Below are 22,410 nucleotides of genomic sequence, written 5' to 3' on the forward strand. Positions count from 1 at the left end.
TTTACATGAGAAATGCTTCATGGAATTAAAAATTTTGCTCACAAAGCCACTGAGGTCAAAGAAAGATAATGCTCACAAAAGGTGGTATAATAAGAGTTGCAGGGCAGAACACAGTAAACTAATTTCAGTAGTCAAATCTAGGGACATTAATGACATTAAAATTGCCCGGATATCATATAAACAAGTATTGTGGGCAGCTAAGAGGGAGTGGGATGACCAATATTGGTCAGAACTCCTCTTGGCGTGTCAATCATCAAACCAAACGAAGTTTTGGGAGACCGTCAAGTGGGGCAGGAATTCGGATCCTCAAACGCCTGTGAACCATGTTTCTGCAGTAGACTGGGTGGTCTTCTACTCCGCTCAATTTAAAGATATGAGTGCAGCACATGAAACTCAGCAGGTGCCTGCAGCAGATTTGACTTTTATTGATGGGGCCGTGCTTACCTTCTCACCTACTGATACAGAGCATGCCCTTGGTGCTGTACAGTCAGGGAAAGCACCTGGATTGGATGCAATCCCTGCAGATCTTTTTAAATTGAATCTTGATGTATGGGTTCCGTACATAACCAAGCTGGCCAATGCCATTGCAGCAGGGGCCAGGATCCCCGACTCTTGGAAAGGGGCAGAGATTTTACCTGTTTTTAAAAAAGGGGACCGCTCACTCCCAGGAAATTACCGCCCTATAAGTCTGATAGATTCACTTAAAAAAATAGTTGCTAGGATGGTACTTGCAAGAATACAGGGGTGGATAGAGCAGGAAAACATATTGTCCCCCATGCAAGCTGGGTTCAGACTGGGCACTAGCACCATAGATCAGGTCTTCAGACTTACTATGTTATATTGGAAGGTGGTTCTACTGGGTGGAGGGGTTATCTATGCCGCCTTTGTGGACCTTAAGTCGGCTTTTGACTTGGTTCCAAGAGCAAAACTGTGGGACTCACTGAGACTTATGGGCCTACCCGTAGAACTTCTGGACATAGTTATGAGATTACATGAGGATAACTTTGCCAGAGTGAGGTGGGGCAAACAAGGACAGGTGACTGACAGCTTCCCGGTAACACGTTGGGTGCGCCAGGGATGTGTGTTGGCCCCCACTCTTTTTCTCCTGTTCATCAACCAGGTAGTCAAATTTTTTTCCAAATCTCAGACAGATGCACCATCTTTGGGCGGGTCTAAGTACCCGATGTTAATTTTTGCTGATGACACCCTGCTTCTCTCTAAAACTCGTAGTGGGTTGCAAACAGCCCTGAATAGGTTTGCAGAGTTTTGCAGGGTAAATGACCTACAGATTAATGTAGATAAAACCAAATTTATGGTCTTCAGTAATAAAAATCCAATCACAAGCTCCGTTAGCTTGAATGGTGTTTTGATCGAACAGGTGAAGGTAATGACTTATCTGGGTGTGACTCTGGATTACCATCTAAGTTGGAAACCCCAGATTGAGGCATTATATCTCAAATTTGTACGTCTCATGGGTTGTTTGCTTCTGGAACAAAAGAAATCCCTGACTAAACAAATTGCCCCTGTACTAAAAATCTATGAAGCTAAGATAAATGCAGCCACTTTGTATGGTGCGGATATTTGGGGTTTTAAGGACCTATCCCTCCTGGTCAAAGCACAGAATAAGTTTTTGTGAAATTTGGTAGGCCTTCCCCAGTCCACACCTACCAAACCATTGTTGCTAGACCTAGGTTGCAAACCCCTAAATGAGATGGCCCGGTTTCGTTTGGTGGCATTATGGCGACGGATCTGGACGACTCCGGAGCTCAGCCTTTTTGCCAAAGAATTAGACGAGGTCAAATCTTTGTGGGGAGCTTCTAGAATCCCATGGCTTAGGGAAGTCAAACAGGTTTTGTTAGAAATGGGTCTCCATCAGCTCTGGATCAATCTGGGGGGTTCCATCCTCCCCTCCAAACAAGATTTTAAAGATCAGTTTTGGGCATCTGTTAAGTTAACTGCAGTTACCCAATCGGAAGATACCAATTTAACAGGTCTCTTTCTGACTTACAAACTGACACCTTCCCTTGAGCCATATTGGGATGTGATTTGTAAAACCCTTGACCGGAAATTATATCATCAATTCCGTGTCGGGACGCTCCCTATTAATTCCTTTACTGCTAAGTGGGCTGCGAATTCAAATAACAGCTGTCCTTGGTGTCCGGATCATTTAGAGAGTATTGGTCACTTTTTCTTTGCCTGCCCAGCCTATCGAGCACCACACCTAAAATGGCTTAAACCCTTATGTTGTAGACTGGATAGTAAGGGGTATCTTGAAGCCCTGAGGATTTTTCGTACTAACCTGTCTGAGTTTGTTGTGGTTGGTGTGGCCAAGTTCCTAGGTTGGGCATGGATTATTCGTACTAGGAATCCGAACATTTTATGATGGTTTTATATATTGATGCTGGTTTATAATTGATAATGTCCGAAGGCATTTTTATTGTAAAGTCTTTATCAATTGTTTAATAACTTTTAAAATGTGCTTCTGAGATGATTTTATTAATATTCCATGTACTGTATACTTGTCTTTTATGAATTCTATTTCGAAATAAAGACTTATTGAACTGAACTGAAACTCAATAAAAGAAAATCTTGGGAAAATATATCTTGACTTGGATCTCTGAATTTGGAATCATATGAGTAAAAAGACTGGACTTTTTTAACCGTGACTATAGACCAATAGTAGACTGTACATCAGACCTTGAGTATAGTCTTATGAATTTCCAGGTTATATACTAATGGGACACTGAATGGAGTGCTAATAGTGGCTTGTTTTGCTCTTTTTACCTTTAGGAACACCTTCATTCTTAAAGGCAGCCATTAGATATACATGCTTTGTTTCCCTACCCCTACTTTACACCCCGCTGGCATTAGTACGGGCCTCGGTCACACCATAGACCAAACTTTTGCGGCCCCCGGGAAAATGTTTGTGAGTACCTGTGATCTAGATCATCAAAAGGCGGGAGTAGTTAGACAGGAGGACGAAACTGAAGCATGCATCTCTAAAAGGCACAAACAGGAACCAATGAAAACAAGCATTGGCATAGCCAATATGTTGCGCCTTTGGGACCTTATAAGTGTTTAGCCATGCAACAGTTGATGTTGTTGCACCAAGGATATTGTGCTGGATAACTAAACACGTATAAGGTCCCAAAGGCGAGACCTACTGGTGATGCCAATGCTTGTTTACCTGATGGGCATTGGCTGACCGCTGCCTGATTACTGAGGCCCTAGTGAGGTTGACTCATATTTGGGGGAGTTTTAGCCTCATCAGATGATGCTGTGCAGGCCCAGCCCAGGTGCAATGAGGCGCAGTCTGTGCTGACTGGGAGTGTGTTCTTTCACTTTCGATTGGCGGGGCTGCCCCCCTTTACTCTGGTGAAAGACACAAACGGGATTCAAGTCGATCTTCTCATCACACAGACTTTTCAGGCGAAACAAATGTCACCGTTTGCTGAGGCCTTCAAAAGAGTGACCCAACTCCAGCAGTGAGGGCCAATGAGCATTGTTGAGACAAAATAATCATCGATCGATGCAACAACAACAAATGAATCCCGGGCAGCAGGCTCGAGACCCTCCCAGCCCCAGACAGTCTTTGTATCTCTTGACCTCACCTGGGGTTTCATGTGGGGCCTGTTGTGCTCCCTGCTGGGCCAGAGGCCAGGACTGCACCATGAGCGCGGGGTTAAATGGGGGCCTTTTCATGGACAACTACGCATGCGCTGGAGATAGACACCGCTTCCCACAGTGCAGAGGATTAACTGCGCATGCGCTGAGGACAGATACTGCCTCCCGCCGGGGAACGCGGGTTAAAGAAAGCCTGAGGGATGAACAACCGTGCATTCACAGCACAGTAAAGGGCGACAGCTCAGCGCCAGCACAGGTGGGACGGGCTCCGCGCGGGGACACAATGAATGAGAGACAACAATTGCCTCCCGCCGCGGAGCACGAGGCGCCTCGCGCCACAGCACACGCGGAGATGTGTTTCAGCGCAAAGCTCCTCGGTTCGGCTCGTCTATGGGGAGGGGGAGGTGTCTCTCCTCTGTGCAGCCGCAGTGAGACGGAGCGTCCTCTGTTCAGGGCAGTTCAGTCTGTACCCCGTGCAAGGTCCTAACTCGGCGATAGGGAGTAGTGTCTTCGCTCTGCACATGCGCAACTGTGACCTGCAGTCTTGCGTGTTGTGATAGATGTTTTGTTCGCACGTTTGGGCTCGCGGGGCTTCACCCCCCCCGTTGTGTCCGTCAGCCCAGGGGGAGACAACTTGGCGAGCATGTAATTGCCGCCGCACCCGAGTACATAATTGGACTATAGACACAGTTACCATACATGACCTCACGGGCACTTTACTTTATAATAATAGACTGCGGTAGCAAAGACCACCTTATGCTAAGGATTGGATAGACTTTCTACACAAGGACACCATTATGTGACGTTTTACGATCAATTTTGAAACTAGCCACGAGAATTCGCAAGAATATATATTATAACATGTCATGCATCTTTTATACACGCCACCCTTTTAATGATCTAAATTGTATTTTAGAGATTCCATTTATGAGAAGTAGATGAGTCTACAGAACACGAGCATTTGACATATTCACCATTCCAAGATGGCGCCCGTTTCCATTGCCGTAGTCCTTCGTTTATTGTTGTGTCGGGATACCGGAAGTCACCCAGAGCGACGGTCTGAGCTCTTATCCGCCGGTTCCTGTGCTGATCCCGCGCACCGCCCTCGGTCTGCTGCTTTGGATCCTCTGCTGCTCTGGATCCTCTGCTGCTTTGGATCCTCTGCTGCTCTGGATCCTCTGCTGCTTTGGATCCTCTGCTGCGCTCTGCGACGGTAGAAAGGTAAGACCGAGATCATAGGGTTCATGTACTTTGATAGCTTCCGGGTCAGCACGTTCCAAGGACCCAGAGGGACCCCGAGTGAGACATGAGGATGAACGTTTAATACCAGAACGGCTCCCTGTGGGTCACTCGGACTCTCGAGGTGAGATCCAGGCTGACCATAGACCCGAGCACCGTTCCTTATACAGAGCAGGCGCAGGTGACTTTCAGCGTTTGCTTTCAAGAGTGAGGCCTCGAGAGACTTCAACAATCTGTGGCAGCTCTCGGTTAAACTCGGCTTTACCATGAACCCTGGTTTGCCGCTCACCTCACACTTTATGTAGCTGTTAATGTGCCTCGTATTGAAGCAGACCGAGATGATGAGTTACAGAATAGAGCAAGGTCTTGGCTGAGAGTGGATCCCCTGATAACAGAGCGTTTTAAAGGAGTGCTTTAAAAGCTAACTTGGGGATTAAGAGCACTATCAGACATTTGGTTTATTCTGACGCTTAGCACACTAGAACATGACCATAACATTTGATTTACAGATATTGCCTGATTCTTGGAAGAAAACAAGAACACATTAATCGGAGGACCCATAATTTGGACTCATCGTTAATACTGAACGGAACCCCTGTGTGGGGTCGGAATTAATTAACACCACATTGAAAGTAGGTTTCTTTGAAATATCAATCACTCTGGAACTTTACAGAGATGGATTTTCAGACGTTTAAAAATACCCCTTCTTCACTTACAGAAAGTTATACTGGGACAGTGTAGGTATTTATTTCTCACCTTCATGCTTGATACACTTGGGGATATAAGGTTTGGGACTTATGACCCCTAGACTAGAGCACGCGACATGATACCATCATTCGGACCCAATCACAGACATGGGTTTTCACACTTGAAATTACAAAGGATTTTGTGCACAAGGGCTATAAGGAGGTCATTTTGCCATTGGAGTTTTATCTAGATTCGCTACTCTACTCGATACTATATTCGTATACTGTATATTAGAATGCTTTCTTTACATGTATCTTCTCAACAAGGTTAGGTTACTATTGTTTGTATACCCAACATAGACAACCCCCTTAGTTTATATGCGCTGTGGCCGTATTTAATTTTACAAAAAATAATACCAATGACTGAGAAAGATGTGACTTCTATTTAGACCATGGTTCTGTACCTTTATTTTTTACACAGCCTTGAGAAAGTCGCGGAATCACCCCCTGTAGCGACAAAACACGTGTTGGCTGTGGCCGAGAAAACCAGAATAAAACGCAAACAAAACAAAAGAAAGAAAGAATTGTGTATATTCTGTGACTCATTTACTGTACTTGTTTTTAACTTGGAGGGAAACCACACCTTACAAAAATACGTGTGCTGCGGACCCTGAAGCAGGGATGCGTATTAGCCCCAACCCTTTTCAACATCTTCACCGCCGACCTTGACAAGCGCATCGCGGAGACACAAACTGACCCGCCAAAGCTAGCTCAATACAAAATAAGGAGCTTACAGTATGCCGACGACATAGTCCTCTGCAGTCAGACCCCCTTGGGTCTACAACGCTCCATCACAAAATTGCATGAATACATCTCTGCGAATGGCTTGCAAATTAACTATAATAAAACAAAGATCGTCTGCTTCTCATCCCGGCAAGGGCGACAACCCTTCAAATGGCACATCGCCGGTAACACTATAGAGTCAAGTAACTCCTACAAGTACCTGGGGGTAGTGGTCGACTCAAGCTGGTCATTAAAAATTCACCAACTGCATAGAAAAGCGCAGTCCAATAAACTACGGTTTGCTCTAATGTTACTGAAAACAAAATTGAAATGCCCCTCCAGCCTTTACCTCTTGAAAGTGATTGAGGCTAAGTTTTTACCCGGCCTCACGTACGGTTCGGAGCTATTCAGAGGCAAAGACGCAAACTTCTTGAACTTACAACAGTCAAATCTGTTCAAATACATCTTTCACATACCAAGGTCTGTATCACAAGCGCAAGTACGTCTGGAATTCGGGCTTTCAAATCAGCATCAAGTCAGGCAAGCCGGGATACTAAAAATGTGCTGGAAATTAAGGGCAGCAAGCGAGGAAACGCTGATGGGCCATTGTTGGTGCGAAATCAACAACCGAACAAATGCAAAAAACGTATGGAAAACATCTTTGGAAGACGCACTGACACAACTTAATATGTGAGAGGCATGGAATACAAACCACCCCTTTATGGCCTTCAAAAAAATAGCCAACAGTACAGCAAAACAAAAATCCATGATTGTCGACAAAGCCGCCCTCGCAAAGAAAAAACATGGTTGGACGGTGCTAGCCACGTATGAGAGAAGAGCCCCACAACCATACCTAGTCAACTATATAACACCGTCCACACAACAAATGCTCCTACGCATACGTCTGGGCACCTACACCACAAAGGATCAGACCCCAGCATGGAAGCAAACATTGCAAACATCGCTATGCAGACTGTGTGGCCGTTCGGAAGAAACACTGACTCACATTCTGTGCATCTGTCCATCATTGGCTAGTTTGAGACGTTACTACCTATTACAAATATTTCGTTTTTATCAAATCAGAACATGCAGGCCTGCCGTTATGCTAGCACTGAACAGTTTCCAGTTGCAAACGGCCTGTAGGGCCTCCAAATTCTTACAGAAGGCGAGCCTCCTAATCCAGAAAACTGAAAAAATTATGCGGACCCAGTCAGAAGGACTGATATGTTAGGCGAGGCTCAGGCCGCAGACGATGTAATACTGTTTTTAAAAAAAGAACTTGTTTTTTAAAGAGTGTAAATGCATTTTAACCAAGGCTAGTTTGTATACTGTTTAGTACACAATTTTGTAAAGGTTTTAACTAACCATATGCAATAAATCTTTACTTACTTACTTACTTACATGTGCTGCGGAGTTGATTTTCTCAGGGGTGCAGAGGAGGAGAGGCCTGTCCAGAGGGGTGCAGAGGAGGTGAGGCCTGTCCAGGGGGGAGCAGAGGAGGTGAAGCCTGTCCAGGGGGGAGCAGAGGAGGTGAGGCCTGTCCAGGGGTGCAGAGGAGGTGAGGCCTGTCCAGAGGGAGCAGATCAATTTTGTATTTGTCAGCATGGTTTTCATTTCTGTCTTATTTAACAGTTTGAAATAAAACGTTTCTGCTTCACTTGTGTTAAACCCTGAGAAGTATGGGAATTTCTCATAAAATGTTTTTGAACTACCTTTTGGTGGAGTTGCACAATGTTTCCATTGATTATAATTTAAAACATTTCTAGGTTGAGCAGATTTATGCAAATAATGGTTAGCATAGTGATTGTAGCAGTACATCTGTTCATAATTTGATGAACCCTGTAAATAATCATGTTCTGTAAATTTTGCTGACATAACTAAGTCTGACATCATATCATTAATACTTCCAAAGTCCCAATCATCAGAGAATGTGCTCGGTTTTACAAAGTCACTTAATGAAACCTTAAATTGATGAGGATACTTCAAGAGCTCGACCGGGCCATATATTTCGTAATCTGTTTTGTCCCATGCTACCCCACCGGGTATCGGATTGGCTGTGAAGTTGACTGCAGAAAGTTCTCTTTTCTCGATGTGTGAAGACTTGTGTGGCTTTAGGACCAGGTTGATATTCTGGCTTGCTGTGTCCATTGTAATATATTTTCCCTCAATGAAGTGTCCCAAGCATAGCACCATGATGAGCCAAAGCAGGAGGAAAAGTACACCTAGCACCACCCAAAATTCAATCCATGGGGAAATCAGATAGGTTTCTTGTAGTTGATGAAAGAGTTCTTTAGCTTTGTCTTTAAAGGTTTTTGTTGTTGTTGGCTGTTCCTCAGGTTCGCTCGGATCCTCTGAAAAGTCATCGAAATTGATGAACTAGCCTGATGCAGTTCTGTCAACGGTTGGAATTGCTTCTGGATTTTTCTTTGTTTCATTAGCATAGTCTGTGGCTACATAGTTGTAGACAGGTGTTTCTTGACAAGTTGTTGCAATTTGGGTTTTAAGAGGCATAAGTTCCATGGCTTTGTTGCATAGTCCTTGTTGATTCACTGTGATTAGTCTCTCAGTTTGAACCTCTTGATTTGTAGCAAACTTTGTTTTTCTGCTATTTCTTGGGAGTCCACTTGGCCTACTACTTATTATTGGCCACATGATTGTGGTTTAACCAGGTCGATGGATACAACTCGGTTCTCCTTTTTACCATCAAGGGGCGGTAGTACTACTGATCTTGTTCCGTTGACAGCTAAAACAGGTACTGCTTTTCTGTAAGAAGGCCCAAATTCCTTCTTCACCGCGATTTTCTCTCTAACCAGATCCCCAATCTTTGGAATCTAGACAGGCCTTGCTGGGACAGGTGATTTCTCTTCAGTGGCTGTTGGCTGTTGTTTCAACTTTATGTTGCTCAGGTCTTTTCTTGTTTCATTTAAGTCCTGTAAAACGATCTTTGATATCAAAGCATTTTCCTTCTACCACTGAAGTCTGATTATCGAGGTCCTGGATATGCATTCTAGTCCCGAACAATAGTTCGTACGGACTGAAACCTTTTAGAGAATTTCTTGGCACATTATTAAGACTACGTTGGACACTTGTTAAATGTTTGACCCACCCATCACCCTTACCTAATACCCTCGCCGTTATAGATTGCTTTATGTCTCGTTTTTTTTTTTCACAATCCCGTTTCCCTCATGAAGGAAGTGACAAGAGTACCGCAATGCAATGCCCATGCTGGTCATGGCCTCCTTATAAGCTCGAGAGCTAAAAGCAGGACCCTGGTCAGAATGTAGCATGCTAATTGCGTATGTGCCGATATAGACTCGCAAATCTTTTATAACAGTTCTGGCGTCAGCCGAGCGCTGGTGTCTACATTTTAAGTGAATCTAGTCTCTTAATTAATATTAATAGGACGCATTTTTCCTGGGTATTTCTTATTGATATTCTTGTGATATCTAAAAGAAGGGCATTGGTAATACTCCGGACAGTTCGCCACTGCGATCTCTGTTGCAGTTTTGACAGTAAAATGCAAATTTGTAGTTTTGCAGGTTCATTCCCGGCCACCAGTATACCGATTGTAATTCTCTCAGAGATTTCAAGATCCCTCGATGCCCTAGACCTTCCCCCATGTGTGCGTCTGCTATTAATAAGTTTCTCCAGTTCGTGTTTGGAATTACCCTATCCCCCACTCCAGGGATTTGAGCAAAAGGAACGGAGTTTGCATCGATTATGTATGTATAATTGAGTGGATAGTTGACGGGTAGCGCTGCACAGTCGCCTTTTGATGATGTTTTTACTGTCAGCATCGTTTCCCCGTCTATGTATTTTCCTGAATGCTTTTTTGTAGCTACGGAAGCCGGCTTAATTGCTTCCGCTGTGGCTGTCTCAGACAATGAATTCCCTGAAACGTGAACGCCATCACGTTCATGACTCAGTGAATGTGTCACGTGAGTCTTTGGTAGTTCTTTCTGTTAAAGAACTACCTGTTCCCAAAGCGATTTTTGCTTTATTGTGGCACCTGTGTCATCTTTGTAACCGTTTTGAACCCATTTCTGCAAGTCGTTATTGTATGATTTGACGCAGTAATATGAATTGCACACTATTAGTGTCGGGAATTCGCGATCGGCATTATCTAGCGCCATTTTTAACGTTATTATTTCAGTTTGTTGTTCTGAATTGTTTTCTACAGAGTGTGATATTGTTACCAGAGGTCTTAATTTACCTCCGCGCCACACGTATTTAACAATCTCGCATGTGGCGTTATAGGCTTGTTTTCCCCAAACTGAGGGTTGTGCATATCCGTCTGTATATATTATACAGGCGTACTTTTGTATGGGCAGAATGTCGATTGGCAGAGCATATTCTCTTTCATATTCTAGATTTTTTAATCTTTTCAAGTTTGGACCAAAATAGTATTTCACTTTGTCTGTAGCAAGAGAATGTTCCCATTGTATCCGTTTTGGATTTAATGCCACGGTAGTTATATTACATGGGCTTGTTAATGCCTCAAAGGCTGATTCTGCTGTTATAACAGTAATCTGTCTGCCTTCGGCTTGGTCTCTTTCTTTTGCTACAGCCGTTTGAACCGCATTTACTATGTTTTCCTTAATACTGAATGATTTTTCAGCTTCTGTGTACAAATGTGATTTGTATGCTATTGGTACCGTTTCTTCTTCATTAGAGGTTAGGTACGTAAATCCGCATCTCCCTGAGATGACCCGGATTACAAGGTTGCGTGTATTGTCGCGAGTTTCCAATTTTGTTTTTGCTAACATGTCTGTTTGTAATGATCTCAAAATTTCTGTGTGTTTTTGAGTCCAATTGATTGTTTTAAAATCTGGTTTTATTAGTTCGTAGAGAGGTTTAACCCTCTCAGCATAATTTAGAATGTAAGTTCTTCCGAAATTCAGGAAACCTAGAATTGATTGTAAGTTTTTCAGCGTTCTTGGTGCTTGGATTACAGCACATTTCTCTAAGAAATTGTCTGCCAGGCTTTTGCCTTCACTTGATAATTCATATCCTAGAAACAGGACAGTTAGATGGGCAATTGGTGACTTTTTAAAGTTGAATTTGTAACCCTCTGCTGCGAACCCAAGTATTATGGTGTTCACTCTTTTCAAGTGAGTATCCAAGTCATCATCTGTTAGATATATGTCATCAACATAAGATAATGCCTCATCATCATACATCCGTAGTAACTCTGTTACTCTTGCTGAGAATAATCCTGGGCTGTTCTTGAACCCCTGTGGGAGTCGACAGAATTTTTCTGCGAGCCCATTATTGAGAAAGCGGTCAAATACCTGCTTTCAGGTGCTATGTTTTGACAAAAGAATCCATTAGAGATGTCTAATGTTGTTTTATATTTTTTGTGCACAATGTTATTCATTAGTGCTGCACTATGTGAGTTTTGTACTGCAAACGTTTTGCAACATGAGTTTAGATGTCTGTAGTCCAAAACTAGACGATATGAATCGTCTGGCTTGGAGACAGGAAACAAAGGATTGTTCATTTGTGAGGTGCAAGTTTCAATCACCCCCTGGTATTCAAGTTGATCTAAGATCTCCCTGACCTGTTTTTTAGCTTCTTGCTTAATTGGGTACTGCTTTTGTGCAGTTGGTTGACTTTTTAACTGGATTTTGTGAGGAGGAGAGTCCTCATCCCATCCAACATGGTTTTTATATAATGCAGGAGCTTGGGCTACTGCCCACTTTCTTGCAAGTGTATATTTCTTATGAATTGGAATGTGATTTGAGAAGGCAGGCATAATCATTTCTTTGCCATGAGGGCACTCCCTGACAAACTCCGGTGGCCAGTCTTTTTCAGCTAAAAGGATGTCATAGCCTTTTGAGAGGTTATCCCAAAATAGACCCCTTATTTTCCTAGTCTTATCTCCCTCTATACATAATGTTATTTCGTATATTTTATGAGGTTTGCTAACTCTGGTATCTGCAGTTTCCACCTGAATGTATTCATTCGTGTCCACTGTCTCCAGATGATTCATCAGGATCTTGGGAGCTATGCTCACTTCTGCTGCGCTGTCTAGCATTGTCTGAGCCCACTCTCCGTTTTTCAGCTGTGTCCTCAGTATCCTCGGCATGTTTGATTACTTTAATACTGGCTACCTTCTTTTTTGGAATTTGTAATTTTTTACTTTGATGAGCAGGTTCCTTGTCTTTGGACTTGACGTGCTCTTCCCTGTGTTCTGACCGTCCTCTTCTTTCCGATTTCTGCGAGGAAGTCTGAAAAGATCGAGAGGGACGTGTATCAATATCTTGATATCTATCAGGTTTCTTCAAATTATCCCTATTTCTAAGATTGTATCTTTTCTCAGAGGGCTCCCTCTGGGGAGACTTGTGTCCTTGGTCCGGAGATCTTTCTCTCCGCCGAGGAGACCTTCCTCTGGACTGGAATCTTTTTTCTTTGGGAGTGGATTGTTTATTTCCATCCCAGCTCTTTTTTGGAGTGTTTAGATTATTTTTAATAAATATCTTTTCAGGATTTTCAGTTGGGGTTCTACTGGTTTCCCACCCAAACTATCTCTTCCTAGTTCTTCATAGGATTTTTCTATGATTCTGGCAAGTTCAAATGGTTGTTCTGCTATATCTGTTTCTTTCAATTTCTGAAGGAAAGTTATATCCTCAGTTGCCACTGGAACTAAGTCTCTATATGCCTGTGTTAATTCTTTTATTTTAACTAAGAGTTCTTCGCTAGACATTTTATTAATGTCAGGTTGTGGTGTGTAGCTGGCTAGAACCGGCCACGTTGCTCCTGGTCTACCTAGAGGACCGAGCCTGGTGATGTGATTATTATGTTTAAGGGCGCCTTTAAACCAGAGCAGGTGCTCTTGGTATTTTAATTAGATTTCCACCTCCTCGAAAGGAGTGTAGTCATCCGGAGGTTCCTCTATTTTGTAATAGTGGAACTCATGTGTGACAGTGTTTGCTGCTGGAAAGTTTATCCATGAATAGAATACCTCTGTCTGCCGATATTCATGTGCCTCAATCACGAATATGACTGTACCACCTCTCGATGTCAGTCCATTTTCTATAAGTTTAAGAGTTATAGTTTTCCTTATGTTGACCGGAATGAGTATTGCATCCGGGTCGGTCTGCAGGAGACTATTGTCATCCGCTTGGAGTTGAGCTGCCATTCTAGCTGTCTCCCTCTCTTCTTCACTTTCCCCCATTTTACTGGCAGAAAGGTTTTGTTTGCAGATCAAGTTTCAAGGAAACAAAGATTAGGTGCACAATATTTTGGAACACTGTATCCTTCAACATTGAATAAACCAAAAAACTATACATAGAAATCTATTCCTACTAAGTTTTGGCGGATTTTAACCTTTGACCCACTTCAGACATCTTTGGAGTATTTACGGGAGAAAGGGTCTGTGTGAAAAAGCACGACTGAGTTACTCTAACGTCTTGCGTTAGATTTATCGCCTTACCAAACGTTTGGCGCCATGTAGTGTAGTTCCTATAGTCCCAATAGGCTCTGCGCATTGGAATAATATCTTCAGTAGTGTAGACGTAGGACTGAGGTTAACTAGGTCTCTACTGACTATATTAGACTTAAGTTTTTTGCCAGCTAGCTCAAAGTTCACTAGAAATTTTCTTGTGTAAGCGAGGAGGAGTTTAACCTCCCTGGATAGACAAGAAGGGATTTAGTTTCTAACAACCATAAAACATGACAACTTTGCTCTCCCTGAATAAGAGTATATCTCTAGAGTTGTGTGAAAACAAAAGACAGCTATTTCACTCAGTCAATAAGTGCGTACTTAGTTTCAACAGATTGCAGAGAAAAAGAGAGACGGGCGTTTTCAATAAAAGGTGTTATTTATTGAGCAGTCCTCATACAAGAGAAATGAATTGCTACAATTGCAATACTTATAGTTAAGTAAAGTGCATACAGTAAAAGCAGGATTATGAAATAATACGGTAAAAGCATGGATATGGTTTCTTAGCCATATGATACTTTATAATGGATAAAATAGATACATACATACATATATACATTGACTAATCGTACTCAACTGGTGCTTCTAACTACGCCTACCCCGGTGTACCTGACCTAAGCCTAATACGTGGGAAGGAGTAAGTAAGTAGCAGTTTAAGTTAAGTTTGTTTTGCCAAGAATCTGACTCAAGTATTCTCTGTAAGGGTTTAGTCACTTCAGTACCTGGGTATTAGAAGGCAGGAGGGCTGGTATCTCTCTCTCAGGACTCGGTATCCCAGTCACCCGCAAGGGTAAGCTGGAAACGCCGGAGGCTGGATTTCTCGGCAAGAGAAAAGACAGCGTCTTTCTCAGCGCGTCAAAAGGGAGGGGCAGCGTCCGTGGGCTCTCGCATCAGCTGGGCTCTCGGGCAAGTAGTAGCTGCTCTGCTCCAGGATTACCACCGTGTGTTTGCTTGAGGCAACGTTGGTATATTTATACCTGAAAGGTGCCGGGTTTGACGTAAGGCTGGACATAAGACGTCAATAAAGATGTCACTAAGAACTGGTCGTTCTTACAGTGCTTTACAGGAGTTCTCGGACGAAATCAAAACAAAGCAGCAGGGATTTCCCAGGTTGCTGGAGGCTTGGATTTGTTTAAGAACTCAGTGTGCTTTCTAGGGGGCTGGAGGAGTAGGCTTGCTTAATGTGACAGCATGCGCTATGACTGAATTATGAAAAGGGTTTCTATGCCGTTGTAGGGATATTATTGATTTATAACCGGACAAGGGCAAAGAATAGGAATATCGATTCAGGTACCTAGATAAACACACTACAATAGCGGCTATCTATATAAATGTTCACACACAAATCAGTACTACGGTCACATGCTCGTGTCAAAGCTATTAGTTCCGCTGCTTGAGCTGACTTCTGTGGTATGCGAGCTGTCTCCACTATTGTGTGAAGTGTGGTAATTGGGTATGCGGCTGAAGTTGTACCATCTGGCAACTTCAGACAAGACCCATCAACCCACAGTTCTCCATCTACATCTAGAAGGGGCATATCTTGTAAATCAATGCGACCCTTTGTCTGTTCTTCAGTCAGGAATAAACAATCATGTGTCTTGTGCCTCAGGCTGAGTCACCGGAAATTGCAACAACGTTGTTGGGTTTAGTGTTGCACATCTCTTCAGTGTAATGTGAGGAGCTAACAGCGTCAGCTCATATCCTGCCAGACGAGCACTAGTTAAATGCTTAGTCTTTGTTTGATTCAAAAGGGCATCAACAGCATGGGGTACCAGCACCAACAGTTTATGTTCACTCTGGCGTATTGACACAGCTGTTGCCGCTACTGAGCGAAAACATCCAGGCAACGCTCGAGCAACAGGATCAAGAACTGCTAATAAATATGCACAAGGACGTTGCTTATCGCCATGTGTCTGCACTAAAACTGACAATGCACATCCATCTCTCTTGTGTACGTACAATGTAAAAGGCTTCGTGTAATGTGGAGTACCTAACACTGGTGCTGAACAAAGGGCTTGTCGTAACTGTCGAAAAGCATTCTCACATTCATCTGTCCAATGAAGGGGTATTGGAGTATCTTTTGTCAAGAGTGCTAACAAAGGCTTAACAATGTATGAAAATCCTAATATCCAATGCCTACAAAAGGAAGTAAGACCAAGAAATGCACAAACGTCTTTCTGTGTAGAAGGTACTGGTGTGTCTAAAATTGCCTGAATACGATCTGATGTGTGTGCACGTCCCTCCGTAGACAAAAGGTGACCTAAATAGGTTACCTTTGGTCTACAATATTGCAATTTCTTTCATGATACTTTATGATGATGTGAAGCAAGGAAGCAAAGCAAAGACAGAGTGCATTTTTCACATTGCACAGGGGTATCGGCTGCCAAAAAGATATCATCGACATATTGTATGAGCACCACACCTTCAGGCAGAACAAAAGAATCTAGTTGTCAATTCAATGCTTGGCTGTAAATACTAGGACTCTCGGTGTAGCCTTGATGAACTCTACAAAATCTATACGATCGTTTATTCAAAGTGAAACCGAACAAATATCGGCTATCAGGATGAATAGGGATCGAAAAGAAAGCGTTCTTCAAGTCTATAACGGAGAACGTAGTTGCAGTTGGAGGAACTAGAGTAAGAAGTGTTGTGATGTCAGAAACCACTGGGTATTGTGGTACCACTATCTTATTCACTTCTTGCAAATCAATTATGAATCGATAAATTCTAGTGTCAGTATCTTTTTTCAAAATAGGGAGAATCGGACTGTTGCAGACATTAAATGGCAACAACCCCAACTTCAATAAGATCCTGTACAATTTGTGTGAGTGCTTCCTCACCCTCCTGTGAAATTCTATATTGAGGCAAACGTGGTAACACAGCTCCCTCCTTTACACTAATATGCACCTGTGGAATAACCATCTGTCCCACATTAGTATCTGAAGTAGCCCACAAAGTTTCAGGGAGGGAAGCTAATGCAGTATCTTCTTTAACAAGGCAAGCTCTTTCCATTACAGGGTAATTATCATTCAAAATCTCACATACTCCTTCAGGGGAACATCGTATTGTAGCTCTGAAATACTTGAGCATATCAAGAACCACAATATTATCTGGTGTATTCGGGGAAAGCAAAAAACGACATTGAGCAATGAATTTATCAACATGAAATGCAAGTGGTTGCGACAATGGGCTAAGGGAAGGTGTTCCATCGAACCCTATCGATGCGATCGTTAAGCCAGACAGGGGAGCCCTTGGAACCAATTGTTTAGACAGAGCGCTACGAGTAGCTCCTGTATCACCAGAAACTGATCAGTAGAACTCAAAACATGTGCTGTAATAGAAAGGACCCCTCTGATCTACTGGAACTTCAATTGATTCCATACCCAATCCTAGGCAATCCTATGCATAAGCAGAATCATGTAAATCAGGCTGCGCATAATCTGACATTTGATATTGATTACGTCTGTCAAAAGTATTGAACCCGTTCTGTATTCATGCATTAGAATCAAATCTAGCGCGATCATTCGTATTTCCCCTAGGCCCTGAATATCCCGCGCGATTTCTCATTTGTCCCCGACCATTTGTATACTGTTGTGAGCGCAATGCTGGACACTCAGCTGCCCAATGCCCAAATTTCCTACAATACGCACATTGATCAACGGCCAAATTCGAGCTTAAGAAGAACCATAAGAACCACGCCACCTCTATCGTTATCCCTAGAAGGCGGACCATATACTTGGGCTAACATGACCTTTGTTTTTAACTCCTTAGACTTCTTATCCTCAGTACCCTTCGCTTCTAATTCCTGACGCTCGTAATATTGAGCCTTCGTCAAGAGAGATGCCGGTGAAGAGGTAGTCCAAGAGCTTTCACTAGCTTTCAAACGACTAGCCACTCCTGGTAATAAATTTGTGACATATTTATCTACAAACCAATGTCGGCCCGTATCGTCCGTTAGCAACTGGCCGCTAAAATCCTGAAAGGCTTCCCCAAAGCGTGTAAAGAAATCTGAAACCGATTCATCTACCTTCTGCTTACACGATGCTAGAACAGTCCAATCAATCTTTTTAGGGGGGATAATCGTTTTTAACGTAGTTAATATCGCGGCGGGAAGATCTAATATTAATCGACACCGCTTTTTCGCAGGTTCCCTTTCCTCGTCCTCTTGTTCTATCTCCTTCCATAATGCCCCAAAAACTGCACGATTATCAATTTTACGCACAGACCTCCATATATCAGGCGGTAATATGAACCCGAAAAATAAATCAATGTCAGCCAAAGTCATAGTATAAGAGTTAATAGCACCCTCAACTTCCTCATAGAAAGCGGCTGGATTTTTCCGCGGGTCAGGTAATGCTGCTTTAAGTGCCATTACCTCTGCCCTATTCCAGGGAGTGTATACCCAATTATAAATAAAATAGCCTTTAGCATCAGCAGAACTCTTATCATCACTTGTACCCGTTCCTTTAGGAGGAACATATAAAGGCGCTGCCTCTCGCATAGGCTTTGCATGCACTATCATGGTCTAATCTGTTTCAAAGATAAATGATTGCTTTCTGTCTGCCGAAACCGTCCGTGCAGCTGCATCTGCTTTCATTTTCTCCTCTCGCATACTGATCGCATCAGTTCGTACTTTGAACAACCGCCTTATCGCATCAGCCACCTGGGGGAGAGTAAAAAGACCATCACGCATTTGCGTACAATCGGCTGCTACATCATCAGGTTCTAAAATACCAGAAAATTTCCGAAACATCTCAACAACTTCTCCAGCAAACGACTCAGTAAAATATAACTGTTCCTTTTCCTGCCACCCCTCTAAGCTGTCTAAAATGTTAGAAACAGAAACAGTATCACGAAGTGCTTGACGAGCGATCTTTCTGAGCTCGAACGCACGATCGACCGACAGCATAGAGCGAGTGCCTCGTTTCTTTTGGTCTGAATCAGAATCCTCATCTTCGCCAGACGGAATGGACGGAATGGCATACGGAGGCGGAGGACGATCTAATAACAAAAAATCATCTTGTGGTTTATTAAGGACAGGATAGAGAGGTTTCCGTACAGCATATTGGCCAGATATCTGTAATCTGCGTTCCTTCTCCTGTCTCTCTTCCAATTCTTTCACTTCTTTTTTTTCTCAACTCCTGTGCTTTCTCATACACACTGTTCCGCTGCTGTTTCTCAATCAACGCTTGCTCACGCCTCTCTCGTTCACTTACTTCTTTCGCCCACATTCGTATACATTCAAACATATCTTGTCTGGATTTCCGCTCAAATATACACTGTTCCACGTACTCAATCTTTCGCGAATCAAATGACCCATGCATTGGCCAACGTAACTCTGGATCCGCATGAGTATATTTATTCCATAATGTGCTGTACATTATAGAAGAGAACATACAAGGTTCAATGCCAACAGACTACATGTCACTCCTCTTACTGATTTTGTACTTAAGAACTTTTTGTGGATTTTGAACTAAACAGGTTCTATGTCAGTTTCCTATTTGATTTTATAGAAAAAGGTTTTATTATTTCGTAGCACACATTTGTTGTGGTGGTCTGTCTATTGACTTTACATCTAGAGTTATTTCTGATTCTGGCTTTTGATATACTTTAGAGGTTACCTTTACGTGATCCTCCTGCAAATATTATGATGATTATTTCTCTGACTGAGTAACCATGTTTATGCCTTCAGTAATTATTTTAAATCTTTAATATGGCCTTACAGCTTGCTGTAACTCCAAATCCAAAGGCAAGGGCCTTTACCAAGGGAACGGTCCTTTATTGGGCAGTATTACATGCTATGGCTGACTGTATGGTCATTACACTGTTTGCCCCATGAGGGCAGAATGTGTTAATTAATAAAACAACAGTGTCCCGGAGACCGAGGGGGTTGAAACACCTCTGGTACTCCGAAACCTTTGTTTCACAGCTGTTGCTGTGAATGTTCAACAGTTAACAGCTGCATGCAGGACCATGGCGGTTTATTGTTGAACATTCACAGCAATAGCTGTGAAAGGAGGTTGAAGTCATCCCCTGGTTCTCCCTCAACAGTTCAATGTTCTAAGCTTTGTCTTGCAAAGGATTTATTCCAAACTCAGGCCCTTGAGTCTCCGTCTTGTTGGGCTCATCAGCCACTGACCCTCCGCATCATCCCTTCAGATAATTCATCAATAACAAGCATTTACAATGCAACGGTTTCGCCTTTGGAAAAGTTAGAGCTATTGGCATTGTAAATGACAAAATTTGTATTTATGTGTTGGTTTTGAAAACAGATAAAGAAATAGCATTGTCATTTACATTGGCAATAGCTCAAACTTGCGTAAATGCAATGGCTTGTAAAACTGGAGTTGCATATACACTTACAGCCTCAAAATTGATAAAACAATGCCACATATTTGCACAACATAATCATGTTATAGGGTTTACAATTGAAAAGACTTGGAGCATTGGGCAGACCGTTTTAAGAATGGTTAAAATATCTTCTGAAACAGAATCCTACTTGGTGTCCAGCTCTGTCTTTGGCCTCAGGCTGTAAGGTTGCCCTGGTCGTTTGATTTTGCCCACGTCGTTCCCATTAAATGGCTGTACCATCACCTTTCTCCGAAGAAGACCCTTCTGTTCGTCCCAATAAGCCTCTCTCTTAAAGCTGGAGGGCATTACTGACCAGCAGATGCCTGTGTCCCCCGGCACAAATCATACAGGGGAGATGATGTGGCGTAACAGCCAGAGCTGCCTAAACTCCGGGTTCCTGGCCAGTCCTAGCCTGACATTTTCACGTAGTGCCCCCACACCCCCAAAGCTGCTGCCTTACCCCCCCCCCCTACTACCTTGAGATTTAAATCTGTGATTTGCTGCTTGCAGATAGATTTGTGCAGCACGTGCATTGTTCCGCTCAGCTTCATAACCCACGATTTTAAGTGCGCACCTCCAGGTAAGCTGTTTCCTTCCAGCAAGGATTTCCCAGGCTTGGTGAATTTGTATGCTCAACTGAAGCCAGAATCCGAGGCTAGCCCATGGGCAAGCAGAGTGCCCTGAATTAGTGGCGTGCCAGCCAGCACCCAGCAGAGTGCCCTCCGGCTCCTGGCAGTGGCGCCAACAATCTCCCCCGGACCAAAGGACGACAGGAAAAATGGGCCCGACCCCCGTGGCCACCACCCCCACCCCACAGCAATCCCCTGCAGCAGGTAGAAATATTTCACAGGTCACAGGACACTCCGTGGGAAAGGTCAGCTCTTAATTTGAATAATGTATTCATCTCGGAGGGCCTCTTGGCTTTCTATCAATCGGAATGATTTCAAAAAGGCCTTGGGCAGAAACAGAGGGGGGAGGTGTGGGGCGGGGGGCGATACAGAGGAGGGAATTCCGAAAGAGAGGGCAAAGCTGAAGACCAAGCACATTAAGGATACAAGTGTAGTGTCTCACGCACAAGAAATAGCACTGATAAAAAAGAGGGGTGACTGGAGACCGCTTAAAGTGCTCGGAGCGGGCAGTGAAAGGGCACGCAAGGGAAGGACAGACTAGACAGGCTTACACAGACACAGCTGTTCGGATGCTGGGGAAACCTTCATCATGTTAAGAGGAATTCTCTCTCACCGGCGCTGACCGTTGAAAAAAATAGCCTCCTTTTACCTCCAAATAAATTGAAATATCCTTTGCTTCTGCATCACGCTGCATGTAACTCTGGATCATGCAGGGTTGTGCAAGCCAGTTTTTCCAGCAGAGACGCATATTTCATTTGCATACTGTAGCCATCGGAGCACGCAGTCTGAATAATTAAACACATGTAAGCATTTCTCGGATCAGATACCGAGCTTTTGAAACCTACCTAAATGTTCGCACCGTAAATGCTCGCACCGTGTGCCTTTGATCACTTCTTATTGTAATGCAAAAGTAAATTTAGAATCTTATTTTAGACAAGGAAAGGCACGGATAGCGGGAGGGGGGCGGGAAAGGCACGGACAGCGGGAGGGGGGACGGGAAAGGCACGGAGAGCGGGAGGGGGGACAGGAAAGGCATGGACAGCGGGAGGGGGGACGGGAAAGGCACGGACAGCGGGAGGGGGGACGGGAAAGGCACGGACAGCGGGAGGGGGGACGGGAAAGGCACGGACTGCGGGAGGGGGTACGGGAAAGGCACGGACAGCGGGAGGGGGGGCGGGAAAGGCACAGACAGCGGGAGGGGGGGCGGGAAAGGCACGGACAGCGGGAGGGGGGACGGGAAAGGCACGGACAGCGGAAGGGGGGGCAGGAACGGCAAGAAAGGCAAAGCAGAAGGCAAGAAAAAGCACTCACCTGGACTTCTTCCGACGGCGGTCGGCCTGCAATGACCAAAAGAACCCTCCCCCCCCCAAAAAATAGGAACCGCCCACCACCGCAATGACGTTACCAACGGGGCTGAATGCCTAAAAATCGCCGGAACGCCCCCGAATCTGCTCCGGCATTGACGGACAGATCTGTCTTCCAATGGCTAGCCTCCATTTATGGAGCTAGCCAATGGAAGACAGAGGCGGGACTAAGCCAACATACTCTTCTCAAAAGATTTCGCCTTACGCGAAACGCTGCTGCGCAGCTTTCGGCAAGTCGAAACCTAAAAATGCCTAAAAGTAAAAAAAAAAATTCTACGTTGAAAAAAAAG

General features: G+C 43.8%; 2 protein-coding genes across 2 annotated transcripts in view; one reads left to right on the top strand and one right to left on the bottom strand.

Moving 5' to 3' along the window:
- LOC144805496 (uncharacterized) overlaps positions 1 to 19,100 on the bottom strand; it is a 47,851-nt gene extending 28,751 nt beyond the window's left edge. Inside the window, 2 exon segments of the mRNA XM_078672041.1 lie at positions 18,478 to 18,777; positions 18,899 to 19,100. Of these exon segments, the coding sequence (XP_078528167.1) occupies positions 18,478 to 18,777; positions 18,899 to 19,100 (502 nt within the window).
- The window catches only part of LOC144805506 (uncharacterized), a 308,335-nt gene that overhangs the window by 280,753 nt on the left and 5,172 nt on the right, over positions 1 to 22,410 (top strand). The gene's annotated exons all lie outside the window — the stretch shown is intronic.

This window comes from Lissotriton helveticus (assembly GCF_964261635.1).
Source record: "Lissotriton helveticus chromosome 1_1 unlocalized genomic scaffold, aLisHel1.1 SUPER_1_unloc_12, whole genome shotgun sequence".
In the NCBI taxonomy this organism is placed as follows: domain Eukaryota; kingdom Metazoa; phylum Chordata; class Amphibia; order Caudata; family Salamandridae; genus Lissotriton; species Lissotriton helveticus.